The following is a 17,905-nucleotide window of genomic DNA, read 5'->3' on the forward strand; positions in this document are numbered from 1 at the left end:
GCTGTGATTATAAACACTGAATATTTAATATTTAAAATATACAGTGAAAATTGACAAAGTTCAATTATTAATATAGGCGTACTGTCCCTATTTAAGTAGAGGATACGTCTATTCTACCTTATTAGTCCACATCGTAGCCTATATAAAAAATCGCTCTTAATTTAAATACATTATTCATTATTTACCAAAATAGTAATTAAGGCAGGACAACACAAATGTATAGGGTGAATATATCAACCAAAATCACTTCCCAAGTTTATTATTTTGTATTGTCTTCTGAAATGTTTTGCATAATGCAAATTATGCATTGTTGGCCTATAATTAAATATGAGCTAATTTGCATACATTCCCAGAGCAGAAATCAGAACACATGGATAAAGCCAGGTTTAAAATTATTTTTTATTTTGTTAACATTTATTTTGGATCTCTCTGTTATCGCTCTATAAACCAGAAAATACTGTCTGCAGACAGAAAGTGCTTTCATAATGTTTTCAGGAATAAAATTTTGATAAATCAGGCGAATCATATGAACAAACCCTTCTGTAAAAAAACGCTGGTCTGATTTTTTTCCCCTTCCAGTATTCTTTGATGAATATAAAGTTCACACGAACAGCATCTGAAACAGAAATCTTTTGTAACATTATAAAAGTCTTTACTGTCACTTCTGATCAGTTTAATGCGTCCTTGCTGAATAAAAGTGTTAATTTCTTTTTTTTAAAAACATACTAAGCCCAAACGTTTGAACGATAGTGTATCTTGACAATTTAGAATAGAATAGAATAGAATATAATTGAATAGAATAGAATAGATACAGGTCCTTCTCAAAAAATTAGCATATTGTGATAAAGTTCATTATTTTCCATAATGTAATGATAAAAATTAAACTTTCATATATTTTAGATTCATTGCACACCAACTGAAATATTTCAGGTCTTTTATTGTTTTAATACTGATGATTTTGGCATACAGCTCATGAAAACCCAAAATTCCTATTAAAAAAGTTTATGTTTTTAAAATAATTATGTTCAGTTATGCACTCAATACTTGGTCGGGAATCCTTTTGCAGAAATGACTGCTTCAATGCGGCGTGGCATGGAGGCAATCAGCCTGTGGCACTGCTGAGGTGTTATGGAGGGCCAGGATGCTTCGATAGCGGCCTTAAGCTCATCCAGAGTGTTGGGTCTTGCGTCTCTCAACTTTCTCTTCACAATATCCCACAGATTCTCTATGGGGTTCAGGTCAGGAGAGTTGGCAGGCCAATTGAGCACAGTAATACCATGGTCAGTAAACCATTTACCAGTGGTTTTGGCACTGTGAGCAGGTGCCAGGTCGTGCTGAAAAATGAAATCTTCATCTCCATAAAGCTTTTCAGCAGATGGAAGCATGAAGTGCTCCAAAATCTCCTGATAGCTAGCTGCATTGACCCTGCCCTTGATAAAACACAGTGGACCAACACCAGCGGCTGACATGGCACCCCAGACCATCACTGACTGTGGGTACTTGACACTGGACTTCAGGCATTTTGGCATTTCCTTCTCCCCAGTCTTCCTCCAGACTCTGGCACCTTGATTTCCAAATGACATGCAAAATTTGCTTTCATCCGAAAAAAGTACTTTGGACCACTGAGCAACAGTCCAGTGCTGCTTCTCTGTAGCCCAGGTCAGGCGCTTCTGCCGCTGTTTCTGGTTCAAAAGTGGCTTGACCTGGGGAATGCGGCACCTGTAGCCCATTTCCTGCACACGCCTGTGCACGGTGGCTCTGGATGTTTCTACTCCAGACTCAGTCCACTGCTTCCGCAGGTCCCCCAAGGTCTGGAATCGGTCCTTCTCCACAATCTTCCTCAGGGTCCGGTCACCTCTTCTCGTTGTGCAGCGTTTTTTGCCACACTTTTTCCTTCCCACAGACTTCCCACTGAGGTGCCTTGATACAGCACTCTGGGAACAGCCTATTTGTGCAGAAATTTCTTTCTGTGTCTTACCCTCTTGCTTGAGGGTGTCAATGATGGCCTTCTGGACAGCAGTCAGGTCGCCAGTCTTACCCATGATTGCGGTTTTGAGTAATGAAACAGGCTGGGAGTTTTTAAAAGCCTCAGGAATCTTTTGCAGGTGTTTAGAGTTAATTAGTTGATTCAGATGATTAGGTTAATAGCTCGTTTAGAGACCCTTTTCATGATATGCTAATTTTTTGAGATAGGAATTTTGGGTTTTCATGAGCTGTATGCCAAAATCATCAGTATTAAAACAATAAAAGACATGAAATATTTCAGTTGGTGTGCAATGAATCTAAAATATATGAAAGTTTAATTTTTATCATTACATTATGGATAATAATGAACTTTATCACAATATGCTAATTTTTTGAGAAGGACCGTATTGCACGACTTTGGCTGGTGGAAATGGACTTTAGACGTTTTGCATAAATTCATAGGATGCATGCTGTGCATAAAGTCCATTTTTGAAGGTGCAACGTTATGGTTACAATGGCAGTCATGATCTGCCCTGACAGTGATCTGTGTGTTCAGTCTGCGGGCATCATGTGTTTGTCTCTCAGGTGAAGTGTGTAAAGAGCCCACGGCTCAGGTATGTACATGACTCCTGGGTATTTCTTCCGTAACACCACGTCCTTCCACAGACAGGCGACCCAGACGGTCAGTAACACGAGTGATATTGAGAAACTGTAGAGCAGGAACAATCCATTACTGTCAGGCAGAAAACCTTTACGCTTCTGGTGCATGACTGTAGCCGTCATGGCAAAAAAGGTGAAGATGAGGGGGATGAAAATTTGTCCTTCCGTCACAAGATACCTGAGGAGTAAACAGCAATTCATTTAAGTTCCAAGTCAACAAAAAGCATGCATAAAAAAACTCTTACCTGGGGAAAGAAGTGTTAGTAACACTTTACATACTTCTAAAGCATGTATTAATCTCATGCTGGGTTGTTTTAACCCAATTTTGGGTCAAATATGGACAAACCCAACCGTTAAAAATGTAACCCAACGGCTGGGTTTGTCCATATTTGGAGTCCAAAATTGGGTTAAAACAACCCAGCATTTTTTAGAATGGAAGCTGATCAAAATGATCAAACTTTTACCAACACATTCATTATTTTCAATGCAAATGAGCTTCATTGGCATGACAAATTATGTATTAAATATATACTAAGAAAGCTGGTAACCAGACAGTTGACGGCAACCATTGACCTCCATACTCAAAAGAAACTATAATGACAATATTGACAAACTCAGCCGTAGGGTTCTTTTTTTAAATTACATTTTTAACCTAATGTTTGGGTTTGTTCATATTTGACCCAAAATTGGGTTAAAACAACACATTTTTTAGAGTGTAGTGTTTTTATCCTACTAAGGAAGTCAACGGGTGCCGTCAACTGTCTAATTCTTTTAAAAAATCTTCTTTTTTTGTTCAACAGAAGAAACTGACCAGTAGTAAAGGCCACTAGGACCCAGCAGAAGCCAAGCAGAGACGGGCATCTTCTTCTCTGATCTGACAATAGTGAAACAGCCAGTGAAATACAGGAACAGGATGAGAAATAGAGGAACACTCCTGTGAAAATGGAAGATAAAAGAGTAAAAGTGATTTTAAGACACCTTCCCAGCTAACAAGGAATGTTTTCTCAGCGTTATGAACAAACTTTCTCCCAATAACGTTCTTTCAAGGTTAGCTGGTCTTTAATAATGCTCTCAAAATGTTAGCACAAAACATTATTTATACAATGTTTTTTTCTGAACATTTTTAATGTTCCTTGATTTTTTTTTTTAAATGTTAAAACTTGTTTCGGAATGTTCAGAGAACATTCGAAAGTGACATTCTAATAATGTTTGCTAAATGATACAATGTTCCTTTAACGTTCGTATAACCAAGAAAACCTGGATGTTGTTGAAATGTTCAGAAAACATTCAGAAATTACATTTTCATAACTTAATGGGAACGTTTTTAGAACATTTTATTAGCTTGGTTATAGATTAAATAAAACATTTCTGTAGAAAAGAATTAATCCCAGCTCTTTAATAAAATTATAAATGGCACATTTCTGCTTTTAACCCCTCATGATGCAAGGATGTTTCTACTAAAAATGATTAATTAGGTTAATTAGAATGAAGTAATTCCTGGCTGAATGTGTGCAGAATATTTTCCAGCTTACCACATGCAATGACCCAGACTTTCATCAAAATACTGTAGCAACTCAAACGAGTCAATCTGTCAGAAAACAGAGAAAACAAAGTAGATGCAAACCTGTAAGAATTCCTGAAGAAAATGTCAATGTTGTTGTTTGACCAGCACAAATCGCCCCAACACAAAGGCTAGAATAAATCTATCGTAATTTTCTGTTAAAGTCCCCCTGTAGTCAATAATTGTATCCCTTAAAACTGATCTTTAATTACCAAAATTACATATTTAAAAGTTTTTTCCTTGAAAAAAATCTCTTCATGCCTTAAAATATCTTGAATGTAACTCGACACCCTTGCCTCATTTAGTATACGCAGTTCTATGAATATGCAAATGAGCCCCGCCTCCACTCACTCACTCAGCTCAGAGATCCACTCGTTGGTTGGTTGATTGGTTACAAGGTAGTTTGTGACGTCAGAAACACCAGCGATTTCAAACCGTGTTTTTGAGACTGTCTTTGGTTCACTGCAGTTTTAAGGAGAAAATACTCAGCAATGCTGTCGACTTATGAATTTACACATGGTTTGCATATTAAAAGCACCACATAGACATATAAACAACATTAACAGCTGGATTTTCACCACAGGGGGACTTTAATCACTAAATCTAACTATAAGCATAATGATATGCACATATGCTGAGCAACTGCCATACAAACTGTTAGAGTCTTGAAAGCTCTTGGAACTGATTCTGATCATTAGAACGAGTTTTCCTGGGCCGTTCTACCAGTGTTTGTGGTCTGAGGTTCTTCATGATGGGGTTTTCTCTGACGCTCAGGTGTAGCTGGTATCCGCTGAGCAGAAGCCGATGGTTAATGGAGTCTCCCACCAGGTGTGCGCTCGAGCCCATCACAAACGTGATGATACACAGGTAAACGGCAGAGCGAGGCAAAGTCTTCGGGCTTCGCTCTATGAGCTGGAACAGAACGTCGCATGAGATATTATATACCATAATGATATTATATACCAAAATGCCAGTGCACTAAATTATATTAAACAAGTCAAGCATGCATTTTCACTCAAATAGGCCTAGTTTTAGTACACTAAAACTGGGCTTTTTGAGTGAAAATGCAAGCATGTAAGTAGAGTAAAAAGTATGAATATATTATATATTAATGGATATAAGGACATTAATGCCATGCACTTCAGAAGACTGAAATATCAACAAGAAGGCAAAACTAATATTGATCACATTCAAAGAGTTCATTGCAATAATATAAACAAGATCCCACTTGACTTCTCAGTTTTAGAGTGATGAAGTACAGCTGTGATTTATTAATGACAGAAATAACAACATTTAACACACAAAAGTGAATTGAAAAAAAAAAATAGATAAATATATAGAATGCAACTTGCTGAATTAAACAAGTGAGGTCATGTGACGAAGCTATTGCATTTTATTTCACATGAAATTATGAACACAAGCTCAAAACTGCCTGGCAACAAGGAAGCCGATTAGTCTCAATTATAATTCCCGCAAAAAACATGATTCACACTTGCGTAGACAATTTCACGTGCATGAAATCTATAATTCACGTACACACAAAAAAAATTAACGTGCGTGTGAAAAAATATAGCCTATTCACAAAATCAATTCACATGCGCAAAATAAAATTATACATTCATAAAATACATTTTACAAATGCAAAACACAATTCGTAGATATACAACTGCACAAAAACCTTTAAATGTTTAAAATGTACGAGTTTAGGCTTGAATGTGACTGTGCAAATCGTCATTCACGTGTGAATGGCCTTGGATGTATCTGAGTGTGTGTGTGTGTGTGTGTGTGTTTGAGACTTTCCTGGCAGCACTCTCCTCCTACACAGATCGGTCGTACTCTTTAGCCAATCAGATTTAAGAAAACCTGAGAAGAGTTTAATCATATTATACCAGATTTCTTGATGCATGCAATGCGTGTCATAAATCATGTGAATTGGACACAAGAGAAATCACTCCGTAGGCCTACAAGAAGACGGCGGAAGTGTAAAACAGATTATCTTTCCACAGGTCAGTGTTGTTTATTCTCAACCGGTTTGGGATGATGTATCATTTCAATGACATCAAGGTTCTCAGGTCACAAATATCACTAACTTCTTCTGAGCCCCTTTTTCTCTGTGTGCTTTAATAAAATGTCTGCGCTTTGTGCAAGCACGACAGTGAGATATGTGACACTGACAAAGTGGCAAAAACAAGCCATCCATCCTGGAAGTGCAATATATCTCAGGCCAGTCTTTGAAGGGGCGGGGCTTAATATAGAATGGGCGGGGCTTAGCAAAGAGGTGTCAATCAATTAGTGACCAGCTCCATAATATACTCACCTTGAGCAGCAGGAATGGTGTAGTGATGTTGTACAGCATGTGGAAATAGTCTCCAGCACTGGGTCTGTTTAAAGGGAACCAGTCCAAAGGACAAAACATCTAGAGGAAAAAAGCCTCACACTGTAAAAAAATAATCGTAAGTTTAATGGTAAAAGACTGTAAAAATGCTACTGTGAAAAACTGTTAATTGGTGAACAGAAAGTTTCCTTACTATATACGGTAAATAACTGTGATATATATATATATAATGGTACATTTAACCATAAATACCGTTAAATTTAAAGTTTTTGGAAGTTATTTACAGTAAAAACGTAAATTGACATTCCCACAATTCCCTGCGTGACACATCACATTTGATATATATTTTTGAAATAATTATGTTTCTTCATAATTTCCTTAGTTTTTTTTCTAATCAGTTATGTACATTAGGGTGTTATGTGACATTTAATGTTGTTAAATTTTATGTTTTTAAATTTCAACATGTTACCATGATGGTGTTTAGTGTTTGTGTGAATGACGCTGTGCTTCACATATTACCACCTCAACTTACAGGTGCAATTGCACTGTAAAAACTATAATCTTGCTTACAAAAAGAATGAAAAATAAATGTTATATTATATACTACTCTGTTCAATGTTTGACTTATGGCTAGTACTTCTGTTAATGCCTCTATAAAAATAAAAAAATTAATGTTTAAGTGTAACATGTGAGATTTTGTCTACTTGTGATTTTCATGTATTTTTCTAAATGTAAAAAGCTCTGAACATGATGCCTGACATCATGTGTGTTGTTACCATGACTACGGGTCTCCCGAAGTCCAGGAGCCAGTTCTGGATGGTGAACCAGCACCAGAGGTCCGTGTGAAACTGAGCTTTCCTCACACAGCCGTCCGTCTCCCTCGACCCGCGTCTGCGCAAACACAAACACACACTGGTAATGAGAAATACAGTCAAACCAAAATAACATTTCTCACATGCACAGTTTATTCTCTATAAAATATGACAAGAATTCACTGGTTTTGTCCGTCCTTCTGTTAGACTGTCTCACACATGAATTATGATGAATATCTGTCAGCTGTTAAATTTAACTACACAATTAGATAATACCAGTTTAGCTCAAACAATTACCAAGCAATGCTTCATGTTGTTCAGTCTGTGGTGTAAAAAGGTGCATTAGTTATTAAAGAAAAAACACTTCAACAAAACATGATCAGCTCAAAGTGTCCCAATCATTTTTGCTCCCAAATGTTTATTAGTAGTCGCTGTATGAAGACTTTTTGTGTATAATATGTCACAGTTTACTTTATTTTGCTCTCCTCACTTACATAAGTGTCCCGCACACACTAGTAAAAAAAATATACAAAATTAAAATGTGTCTGAATCATTTTTAATTTGACTGTATGTGTCTATCAATAAAGTCTTGCTTTCAGGAATATAAAGATAAAGGATGTCAGGTCCTGTTGTGTTTCCCGGAGTATCTGCAAATATGTTTCATTTATTTAAGTCCATCTGGCTCATGGTTATGACACTTATGTCACTTTTTTGTTATATAATTTTTGTTGTGGCGTTGTTTGACTTTCATGATAACTTTGCACCACGGACCAGATGTTGGAGCTCAAATCAGCTTTATTTTTTTGAACAATGTGTTTATTCATTTTGATTATACTAGACAATTTACAGAGAGGCAGTTATCCCCCCCCCCCCCCCAAAAAAAAACTAAAAAAACGAAACATCACTCTCTTCTCCGATAAAAAAATACACAAAGATATCAGACAAAAAGTTAATCTAAATGCAAAACAAATATTGCAAGGTACCCAGAAATCAGATCAGTTTTATTGCAATGGTTGACATTAGGATACTAATGCAACCGTAATATTAACAAAGAGACAAAACTAATACTGAAGATCAGATTCAAAGTGTGCATTGCAATAATATACACTAGATTTGTACATTTTCAGAAGAAAACGTGAGTGCAAAACTTGGAAATGGAAGTGAGACATGTATTATATATTGTACAATAAAATACTGTGAAAATGCAATCTTTATAATTTACAGAGGAAGTAAATTTAACAAGTCAAACATGCATTTTCATTAAAATTGTTTTAATAAATAAGGTATGTAAGTAAAGTAAAAAGTATGAATATATATAAATATATATACATACACATATTACTAATAGATCCAGGATGCTGCATAAGACTGCAATATCAGCAAGAAAGGGAAAACGAATATTTTCCTGACCTAATCAAACATCACTAAAAGTGAAGTGGACAAATTCACAGAAAAAGCATCAAACATCCATCGCTATCTCACGACCAATTCGTACGAATTTGTACGAGTGATTAAAACGTGGCTAATTCGTACGAATCGAAAGGCTTGTTCGACTTGAACCGGCGCTGCACAGACCGATCGGTTGATGACATCAAAGTACCGCGAGAGCGATTAGAGAGCAGACGGCTCCTTATGCTTTTGAATCGCTCTCGCGGTACTTTGATGTCATCAACCGATCGGTCTGCGCAGCGCCGGTTCAAGTCGAACAAGCCTATAGACTGTAAAACAAGATGGACGACGCCCCTTCGCTCTCTTCCATTGGCGAGAAGTGAAGCCGCCATTGTCCCTATATGGCGCTTGAGTCCATAGATATCATATAGAGACATGAGCTTGAGTCTCCTCATTTGCGATTTCGGGACCAGACATGCGCAGTAGTGAGCAGAAAGTAAAGCCGCGAAATCAACGTCCCGCCATCACTCTCGCCGAATCAATCACAAGCACACGCCTCTGCTGGAGAACAACCCATGATGTCGGTGTGAAATAATTAATTATAGAAATTTAGATATTCAATTTAAAGCTCCAATCTCCTCAGTCCTCCAAAGATCCCGAGAAAAAGTCCGTTGTTGCTTCAGTGACTACTTTGCTCAGAGAACCTGTCAATCACAGCTGTCAATCATGTACGTCACAGCGCCGTTTTTATAGCATCAAATAACTAACTAAAAAAAAAAAATTTTATGACAGAAACTATCTTTGGAAAAAAGATATGTGAAGTGTAATTTAATTGTTTAGTTTTAGAGACTAGTTTCTCACGTCCCGTTGAATAACACGGGGAGGCGGGGTTTATGAGCTATACTAGGACCGGCCACCGGGGGGCGATCGAGACGCTTTGGCTTCACTTTTCAGGTCTTGTGCGGCACGCTTGGAATTTGTACGATTTTTCTAAACCCACGTGATGGTTATGTTTAGGGGCGGGGTCCGGGGTAGGTCATTCGTACGAATTCATACGAATTGGGTAACTCGTAAAATATGTACGATTTAGCAAAAATCGTACTAATTCGTACGAGTGAGGTCGTATGAATTCATACGAATTGCCGTGAGATCGGGTTGAAACATCACCATAACAATACAAGTGCAATTGCTTAAAGTCACCAATTAAGCTTTTTTTTAATATTACATTCAAGTAGTGTGTAAAATATCTGTTTGTGAATGTATACGGTCTGCAAAGTTTCAAAGATCACAGTGCACAAGTATAGCTATCGTCTCCTGACAGAGAGTCGATCCTGAACCGCTGAAACGTTTTACAGTAATTCCAGTCTCAGTTCATAACAATGTAACAAATGTGCACTTTAATTTAATTACTTTTGCAACAAATATATGCAGTGTAAAAAAAAGTGAATTATTTTAAATTAATAGTGCAGTAAAAACTGGTTAACTTTTAACTCGCCTTATAAAAAAGTGCGGAAAAACTGCAGTGAATATTACATTTAACAAGACAATATAAGTAATTGCACAATAAAAAACTGTAAAAATGTATTTTCTTTGCAAGTAAAATGTGAATTACTGGTATGTTTAGTTACGGCGAAAATCTAAATTATATTGAAATATTGTCAAAACATGAACTTTTTCGATATTAGTAGTAGATAAAGTAAAGTAGTATGAAAAAATATGAATATCATAAAAAGAAATCAATGCAATACAGTATATACAAAAATCCACAACTAACATTGACGATTACATTCAAAGTGTGCAATGCAATAATATAAACAAGATTTGTACATTTTCCAAAGAGTGCAAAACTCGCCATCATGTCCATATAAAAGCATCGGGATGAGTTTCAGTTTAATGTATTTATTATTGAGGTTTGTTCAAATCACTAATTCCTGACCTTAACATCATTAAAGTGCAAGTGAAGTGTCAGTATGATGGTCTGGGACTCTTTCAGATCCAGAGGAGGATGGAGTCGCCGTTGGAAACGCGTTTTAATCTCATCCCATTTGTTTCCCTCAAATCCCAACCCAATATCTCCGGCTGCGGGGATTCGGGAAGCATCAGAGCTTTCGGATTCTGAATATAATTCTAATGTGGATTCAACCCAATCCAAGCACATCTTTTTGATTTTTTTTTCACTGAATATTAAACTATTATATATATTTTATAATATTTTCTTCAGAAAGGACGCATTAAATTGATCAAAAGTGACAGTAAAGACATTTATAATAATGCAAAATATTTATTTTTTTATTAGCCTAAATGCTTTTCTCTTGAACTTTCGAAGAATCCTGAAAAAAATGAATTGCGGTTTGCACAAAAATATGAAGCAGCACAACTGTTTTCAACTGTGATAATAATCATAAATGTTTCTTGAGCATCAGATCATCATATTATAGTGATTTCTGAAGGATCATGTGACACTGAAGACTGGAGTAATGATGCTGAAAATTCAGCTTTGATCACAGGAATAAATTACACTTTACTATATATTCACATAGAAAACAGCTGATTTACATTGTAATAATATTTCACAATATTACTGGGTTTGTTTTGTATTTTTAATTAAATAAATGCAGCCTTGGTGAGCAGAAGAGACTTCTTTTAAAAACATTAAAAATCCTTTCATTAAAAACCACTCTAAAAAAATCTGGGTTGTTTTAACCCAAATTTGGGTCAAATATGGACAATATGGTTACATTTTTTTAAATTACATTTTCAACCCAGTGTTTGAGTTTTTCCATATTTGACCCAAAATTGGGTTAAAACAATCCAGCATTTTTTAGAGTGTTAAAAAAGGCAAAATAAAAGTTTCAAACCTGGCGAGGAAGGCAGCTTGCATCGCACAGTTCTGTCTCCTGCGCATGATGAGTGGCATGTTACCATGAAGATTTCTTGCTTCTCATCCACACTGCAGTCAGGTAACCCATTTGAATGACCTTTGACCTCATCAGGCAGGGGTAGAAACTATTTTTTTAACCCTTTCTAACCCTTTACCTCAAAAGAAAGCAGTCTTTCTGGTTGATCTCTGATCTCTCCTCACCACAGGTGTTGCTGTAATCCCACTCAGCTGACAATATCAGTATGACTTATTACCATTTTTTTTTAATTAATAAGGTAAAATAGAATATTAATAAATAAAACAAAAACAACTAGTTTGGCTCATGAATATGCCGAGCTTGTCAGCTCAAGCAAAATCCCGTAAAGATTAGGTTTTCAGTGCATTTATAGTTGAGATAAACCTTTAATCCAAACCCCTCCCTTTGTGAAACGCATGACATGGTTCAGGATTTAATATTTTTGTTAAATATACAGCTCCATGTGTCCCTGGAAAAAGCATTTTAATACCTTCCAAAGAAAAAAATAAAATAAGGTATTTATAAATTAAACATGAAATCTAGTTATCGATTGTTTTAGTCTACAAATTAATTTTATTTCCACACAATAAAACACAATTAAAAATTCAGATTATTTTGTTAGTGATATTATCTATTGTAAAATGATGTACAAATATTTCAGATGAGATAAATAAAATAAAAATATATAATATAATATTAATTTAAATATAAAAATGATAGAAACAGTTAAATTATATAGTATAAAAAATATAGTTACAAATGGTTTTAAAAGTGTTCCATTTGAGAAATAATATAATGAGGTATATGTATGTATATATATATATATATATATATATATATATATATATATATATATATATATATATATATATATATATATATATACCTCATTATATTATTTCTCAAATGGAACACTTTTAAAACCATTGGTAACTATATATATATATATATATATATATATATATTTTATATAAATATAAAATATATTAAAAAATAATAGAAATAGTTAAATTATATAGTTTAAAAAATATAGTTACAAATGGTTTAAAAAGTGTTCCAACTGAGAAATATAATACAATAAGGTAGATATAATATATATTTTTATTTTACCCGTGCTATTTTTTTTAAAATTCATTTGGGACTTTTATTTCGAAAAAGGCATCGCATGAATCCCGGTGTCGCACTTCCTGTTATTGCTGACTTCATTTCCGTGCGTCGTTTCTAGCAGAGGTGAAAGACACAAACACATTGAGCGCAGATTTGAGCTTTATTTCGGATTCATCAGCGAAATCTGGATTTATTCCGGCAAAGTGAACAGCGGACGTTATCGCGGAGGGACACAGAACTGAAATAAGAACAAACCGAAGCACAAACGTGGAGGAATGCGGCGAGTAACCTCGTTTCTCACAGAAGTGAAAGAGAATTCCTAATGAAAGTAATTTGAATTACGATATTAATAGTCTATGACTCATGTAGTACAACATATAGGATTATTATTATAATAGCTTCAGTTACAATATATATTACCACTAGAGCCCAATCCCCTTTAGACTACATTCATATAATCAAAAAATTAAACGTAACGTCACCAAGCCAGACTAAAAGTCTCCGTTTGCTTTTATGTAAGATCCATATCAGCAGATCGTGTTATATTAATAACCAGTATAATGGCAGTTGGTCAGGTTGAAACTCTACACTGGTGTCATATATGAGCTGTAGAGCTCAGGCAGGTGTTTTTAATGGGAGGCGGATTGATCTGCTCTGAGATCAGTGGGCGAATCTTGCACAGATGGCGGAGGTACCGGCTCTGGCCCGGTTGGAGTCCTTGGCCCGGTACGTTCACAAAGCAGCCAGTGAGGGCAGAGTCCTGACCCTGGCAGCCCTGCTCCTGAACCACTCCACTGTCCAGACGCGATACCTGTTGGAGTATGTGACCCAGGTGGCCGGACAGAGATCCACTCCTCTCATTATCGCGGCTCGGAACGGACATGACAAGGTGGTCCGGCTACTTTTGGACCATTACAAGATGGACACTGAGCAGACTGGGACTGTCAGATTTGATGGGTGAGTTTGAACTGTTAAAGGGATAGTTCATTCACACATGAAATATCTATTATTTACTCAGAATCAAGTAGTTCCTAACCTGTATGAGTTTCTGTCTTCTGTTGAACACAAAATAAGATATTTTTAAAAGGGTCATCGGATGCCCATTTTCCACAAGTTGGTACGATTCTTTAGGGTCTTCATGTAAAGTTTGTAACATACTTTGGTTAAAATTCCTTAATGTTTGTGTAAAACATCACCCTTTTACCTCAAAAACACCTCTGTTCACAGCAACCCGTTTCGGTGCATGTCTCTTTAAATGATAATGAGCAACTGCTTTATTTTAACTGATTATGGCTAAAACAAGCTCTGTGATCAACAAAAAGTTTAGCCTACATGCAGTCGCCTGAAGTAAAAAACTAAAGGTAAGCTTTGAAAAGGACTACACCACGGTCCCACAAATTCACCATCACTAGCTTCTGACAACACTTTCAGTTTTTTTCTAAAAAAAATTTCCTGGAAAGTTTGAGAGTTAGAATAGTTTATAAAGGCACAATTATAAGCATAACAATGCTGTAAAAGCGAGCGTGATGATGTTTAATCTCTTCGACAGCCTCTGTAATCCCTCTTAACCACTTGTTAGCAACCGCCTTTTTCAAGATGCGTAACAGCTTAAAAAAATCATTGGTGGGGTAATATTAATGTATTTTATGTTGTAGAATAAAACGTGAAAATGTCTTGAGCATGTCTTCACCACAGACCTTATTTCAGCCATTTAACAAAAACCCAATTAAAAAAACCCATTGACTTCAGGACGATGAAACTGGAAGTGCTAAAATGCTAACTCCCTTCTGCGTTTTGACCTACAAAGTGATGTCATACCTTCACCACTCTATTGCTGACGTGTCTTTCACTCTTACAGGTATATTATCGATGGCGCCACGGCTCTTTGGTGTGCAGCCGGCGCTGGTCATTTCGAGGTGGTGCGTTTGCTAGTTTCCCACAACGCTAACGTGAACCACACCACCCTCACCAACTCCACCCCCCTCAGGGCCGCGTGCTTCGACGGACGGCTGGACATCGTACGCTACCTCGTGGAGCACAAGGCCGACATCAGCATCGCTAACAAATACGACAACACTTGCTTGATGATCGCTGCCTATAAGGGCCACAGCGATGTTGTTTACTTCCTACTCGAGCGCGGTGCTAATCCCAACGCTAAAGCTCACTGTGGAGCCACCGCGTTGCATTTTGCCGCCGAAGCCGGGCATCTGGACATCGTTAAGGAGCTTGTGCGATGCCAAGCGGCTATGGTGGTTAACGGGCACGGCATGACGCCGCTAAAAGTGGCGGCGGAGAGCTGCAAAGCGGATGTGGTAGAGCTGCTACTTTCCCACGCGGATTGCGATGCGCACAACCGAATTGAAGCGTTAGAGCTTCTTGGAGCGTCTTTCGCTAACGACCGTGAGAATTACGACATTCTTAAGACTTACCACTACTTGTACCTTGCCATGCTGGAACGGTTTCGTGATCCGCAGAACGTCATCGCTAAAGAGTGGCTGTCGCCTGTTGAGGCGTACGGAGGGAGAACCGAATGCCGGGCGTTGCAAGAGTTGGAGGCGATCCGTCACGACAGGGATGCGCTGCACATGGAAGGCCTGATGATTCGCGAGCGAATTCTGGGTTCAGATAACATTGACGTTTCGCATCCCATTATATACCGTGGCGCTGTCTACGCCGACAACATGGAGTTCGATCAGTGCATCAAGCTGTGGCTTCACGCGTTGCACTTACGCCAGCAAGGAAACCGCAACACCCATAAAGACCTTTTGCGGTTTGCGCAAGTGTTCTCGCAAATGGTGCACTTGAAAGAGCCGGTTCGCGCGTCAGACGTGGAGCACGTTTTGCGCGCGAGCGTCCTTGAGATCCGCCGCAGCATTTCGCGACTGCAAACCGCTACAGAAGCGGAGTTACCGGCGGCCAACGATAACTACGAATCTAACATGTTCACCTTCCTCTACCTGGTTTGCATCTCCACCAAAACGCAGTGCGGCGAAGAGGAACGAGCACGGATAAACAAACAGATCTACGACTTAATACGCCTGGATCCGCGTTCCCGAGAGGGCTCGTCGCTTTTGCACTTAGCGGCGAGCTCAGGTACGCCCGTAGATGACTTCCACACCAACGACGTTTGCAGTTTTCCAAACGCGCAAGTTACCAAGCTGCTCATAGACTGTGGCGCGCAAGTGAACGCCGTGGACAATGAAGGAAACAGTCCTCTGCATCTCATAGTGCAATACAACCGTCCCATTAGCGACTTCTTGACCCTCCACGCCATCATCATTAGCCTCGTCGAAGCCGGTGCTCATACGGACATGACTAACAAGCAAAAAAAGACCCCGCTTGACAAGAGCACAACAGGCGTTTCTGAAATCCTTCTGAAGACGCAAATGAAGATGAGTCTGAAATGTCTGGCGGCTCGTGCCGTGCAGCAACATCACATCTTGTATCGGGACCAGATTCCCAAAAGCCTGGAGGAGTTTGTTGAATTTCACTGACCTGTACTTTTAGTTTTCCATCAAATCTGGTTTAATGCTTTCGGAGTTTGATTTAACTTGTGAAATGACGCTGAAGACCCTTGATTTGATCTTGTTTATGTACTCAGCACGGATTATAAGTCTATAATATGTCCCTAATTTACTTGCTGATCCATTTGGGAGATGTTAAATCCGACTGCTGCATTTTATCCCAAAGTAACCGGAGTCTCCGGTTTCATCCTGGTTCCATTTTTTTTTTTTTTTTTTTTTTACAAAGCAAAGACGGTGTTGATGCTGATGGATAAAGACTCTTATTTAGATTTTTTTTTTGACGAACAGCATTTCTATTGTGTTGAACTTTAGTCATCATGACAACGTGAACAGCTTTATTTTTTAATAAGCTGCACTTTTGTCAACCTTTTCAGATTTGTTTGGTTTTCTTAACATATTTTATAAAAGGTTTATTTAAAACAGAGTCTAACATGTCTATTTTATAAGGAATCAATAGCCGAGTGTTGATATCCTATAGCTGAACTTCTTGCCAGGCGATTTCTTTTATTTGAATATTAAAATGTGCCTGTACCCAGAAGTTGGACATTTATAATTATTATTTTTAATGTAACTTTTTATTATGGCTTTTTTTTTTACCACAACGCCACTGTAAAGCCAATTAGCAAGTCTGTAATTCTGACTTGCATTAATGAACGTTTGCTGGAGCTCTTTTGGAGTAACGGGGCCTTATTCTGGAAGGTGCTGTTGTGTGAGTGTGTGAGAAGCATATCTTCCCTCTTTTATCTGTGTGTGTGTGTGTATTTGAGTGGTTGAATGTGGCCGAATCTGAATGTGGAGGTTTTTAACCCTCTGTGTTTGCACCATGTTTTATTCTTTAATTACTGGGGATTGTCCAACGTGTTTTTATTTCCAAACCAAGTTAAATAAGATTAAAAACCACAATTAAAGATGCATGTCATGTTCTGTGCTTCTTTTGCATTTGAGTTTGTGATTTTTCTCTTAGGGGCCGTTTACACGACACCGTTTTCAACTAAAAACAGAAAACATTTTAGCGTTTTGGCCGTTCATTGACTCAACAACTGCGTTTTGGGGGCCTGAAAACACAAAAAGGGATTCAAAGTGCACGTTTTTGAAAACGATACCATTAGGGATGTACCGATATGAAAATTGTCCGATACCCGATAATTCTTTATATGTGAAAACCGATGACCGCTATATTGGCCGATAAATCGAAATAAAATTATATAATTTTTGAGAGCCTGATTACGAAAACAAAAGTCTTATGTTCCAATCACACAATTATGATGTTCTCATTATGATTTTATGTAGCCGATATGACAGACTTGCGCTGCACAAGTTGCACTGAACAGTATTTTCCTTTTTTGAAGTGATTCCAATCATATTTCAAGCAATTCAAAACCATCATGTTGAACAGTGCGCATCTGAAGTGTCTCAGCTGAAGGAAATAATACATTATTTATCGGCTTTAATATATCGGCCAAATGTTGTTATCGGGCCGATAACTATAACATTAAAATGAACATATATATCCGCCGATACCGATATGGTGGCCGGTATATCATGCATCGCTAGAGATACCATTATCGTAATTGTAAGCTACAAAAACATTTGTGAAAATCGTGTGTATTTCATTTTAAGTCTGTTTCATTACAAGGTGACATCGCCATCTACTG

The 17,905-nt window shown here is 37.5% G+C and overlaps 2 protein-coding genes across 2 annotated transcripts; one reads left to right on the forward strand and one right to left on the reverse strand.

The window, feature by feature from the left end:
• Positions 1-2,376: 2,376 nt before the first annotated feature.
• On the reverse strand, positions 2,377-11,715 carry cln6b (CLN6 transmembrane ER protein b). The gene is made up of 7 exons (XM_077235422.1): positions 11,581-11,715; positions 7,298-7,412; positions 6,504-6,602; positions 4,910-5,098; positions 4,158-4,213; positions 3,437-3,559; positions 2,377-2,803 (listed from the first exon to the last, which is right to left on the reverse strand). Exons 1-7 carry the CDS (start codon positions 11,637-11,639, stop codon positions 2,518-2,520), a joined length of 927 nt encoding a protein of 308 aa, XP_077091537.1. The 5' UTR covers positions 11,640-11,715; the 3' UTR covers positions 2,377-2,517.
• A 1,086-nt stretch (positions 11,716-12,801) lies between these two features.
• fem1b (fem-1 homolog b) lies at positions 12,802-17,164 on the forward strand. Its single transcript, XM_077235433.1, has 2 exons — positions 12,802-13,683; positions 14,585-17,164. Exons 1-2 carry the CDS (start codon positions 13,409-13,411, stop codon positions 16,218-16,220), a joined length of 1,911 nt encoding a protein of 636 aa, XP_077091548.1. The 5' UTR covers positions 12,802-13,408; the 3' UTR covers positions 16,221-17,164.
• The last annotated feature ends 741 nt before the right edge of the window (positions 17,165-17,905 follow it).

This window comes from Siphateles boraxobius, unplaced genomic scaffold (genome assembly GCF_051911475.1).
Source record: "Siphateles boraxobius isolate OS27281-9 unplaced genomic scaffold, OSU_SipBor_1 191, whole genome shotgun sequence".
NCBI classification, from domain to species: domain Eukaryota; kingdom Metazoa; phylum Chordata; class Actinopteri; order Cypriniformes; family Leuciscidae; genus Siphateles; species Siphateles boraxobius.

What these genes read in the sequence shown, in the direction of transcription:
- cln6b (XM_077235422.1), bottom strand. Translation starts at nt 11,639, where the DNA reads ATGCCACTCATCATGCGCAGGAGACAGAACTGTGCGATGCAAGCTGCC. An exon ending in TCGGGAGACCCGTAGTCATG is followed by an intron (nt 6,603 to 7,297) that starts GTAACAACACAC and finishes TTTTTCCTCTAG; the next exon opens with ATGTTTTGTCCTTTGGACTG. An exon ending in CCTAGTGGCCTTTACTACTG is followed by an intron (nt 2,804 to 3,436) that starts GTCAGTTTCTTC and finishes TTTACTCCTCAG; the next exon opens with GTATCTTGTGACGGAAGGAC.
- fem1b (XM_077235433.1), top strand. Translation starts at nt 13,409, where the DNA reads ATGGCGGAGGTACCGGCTCTGGCCCGGTTGGAGTCCTTGGCCCGGTAC. An exon ending in GGGACTGTCAGATTTGATGG is followed by an intron (nt 13,684 to 14,584) that starts GTGAGTTTGAAC and finishes TCACTCTTACAG; the next exon opens with GTATATTATCGATGGCGCCA.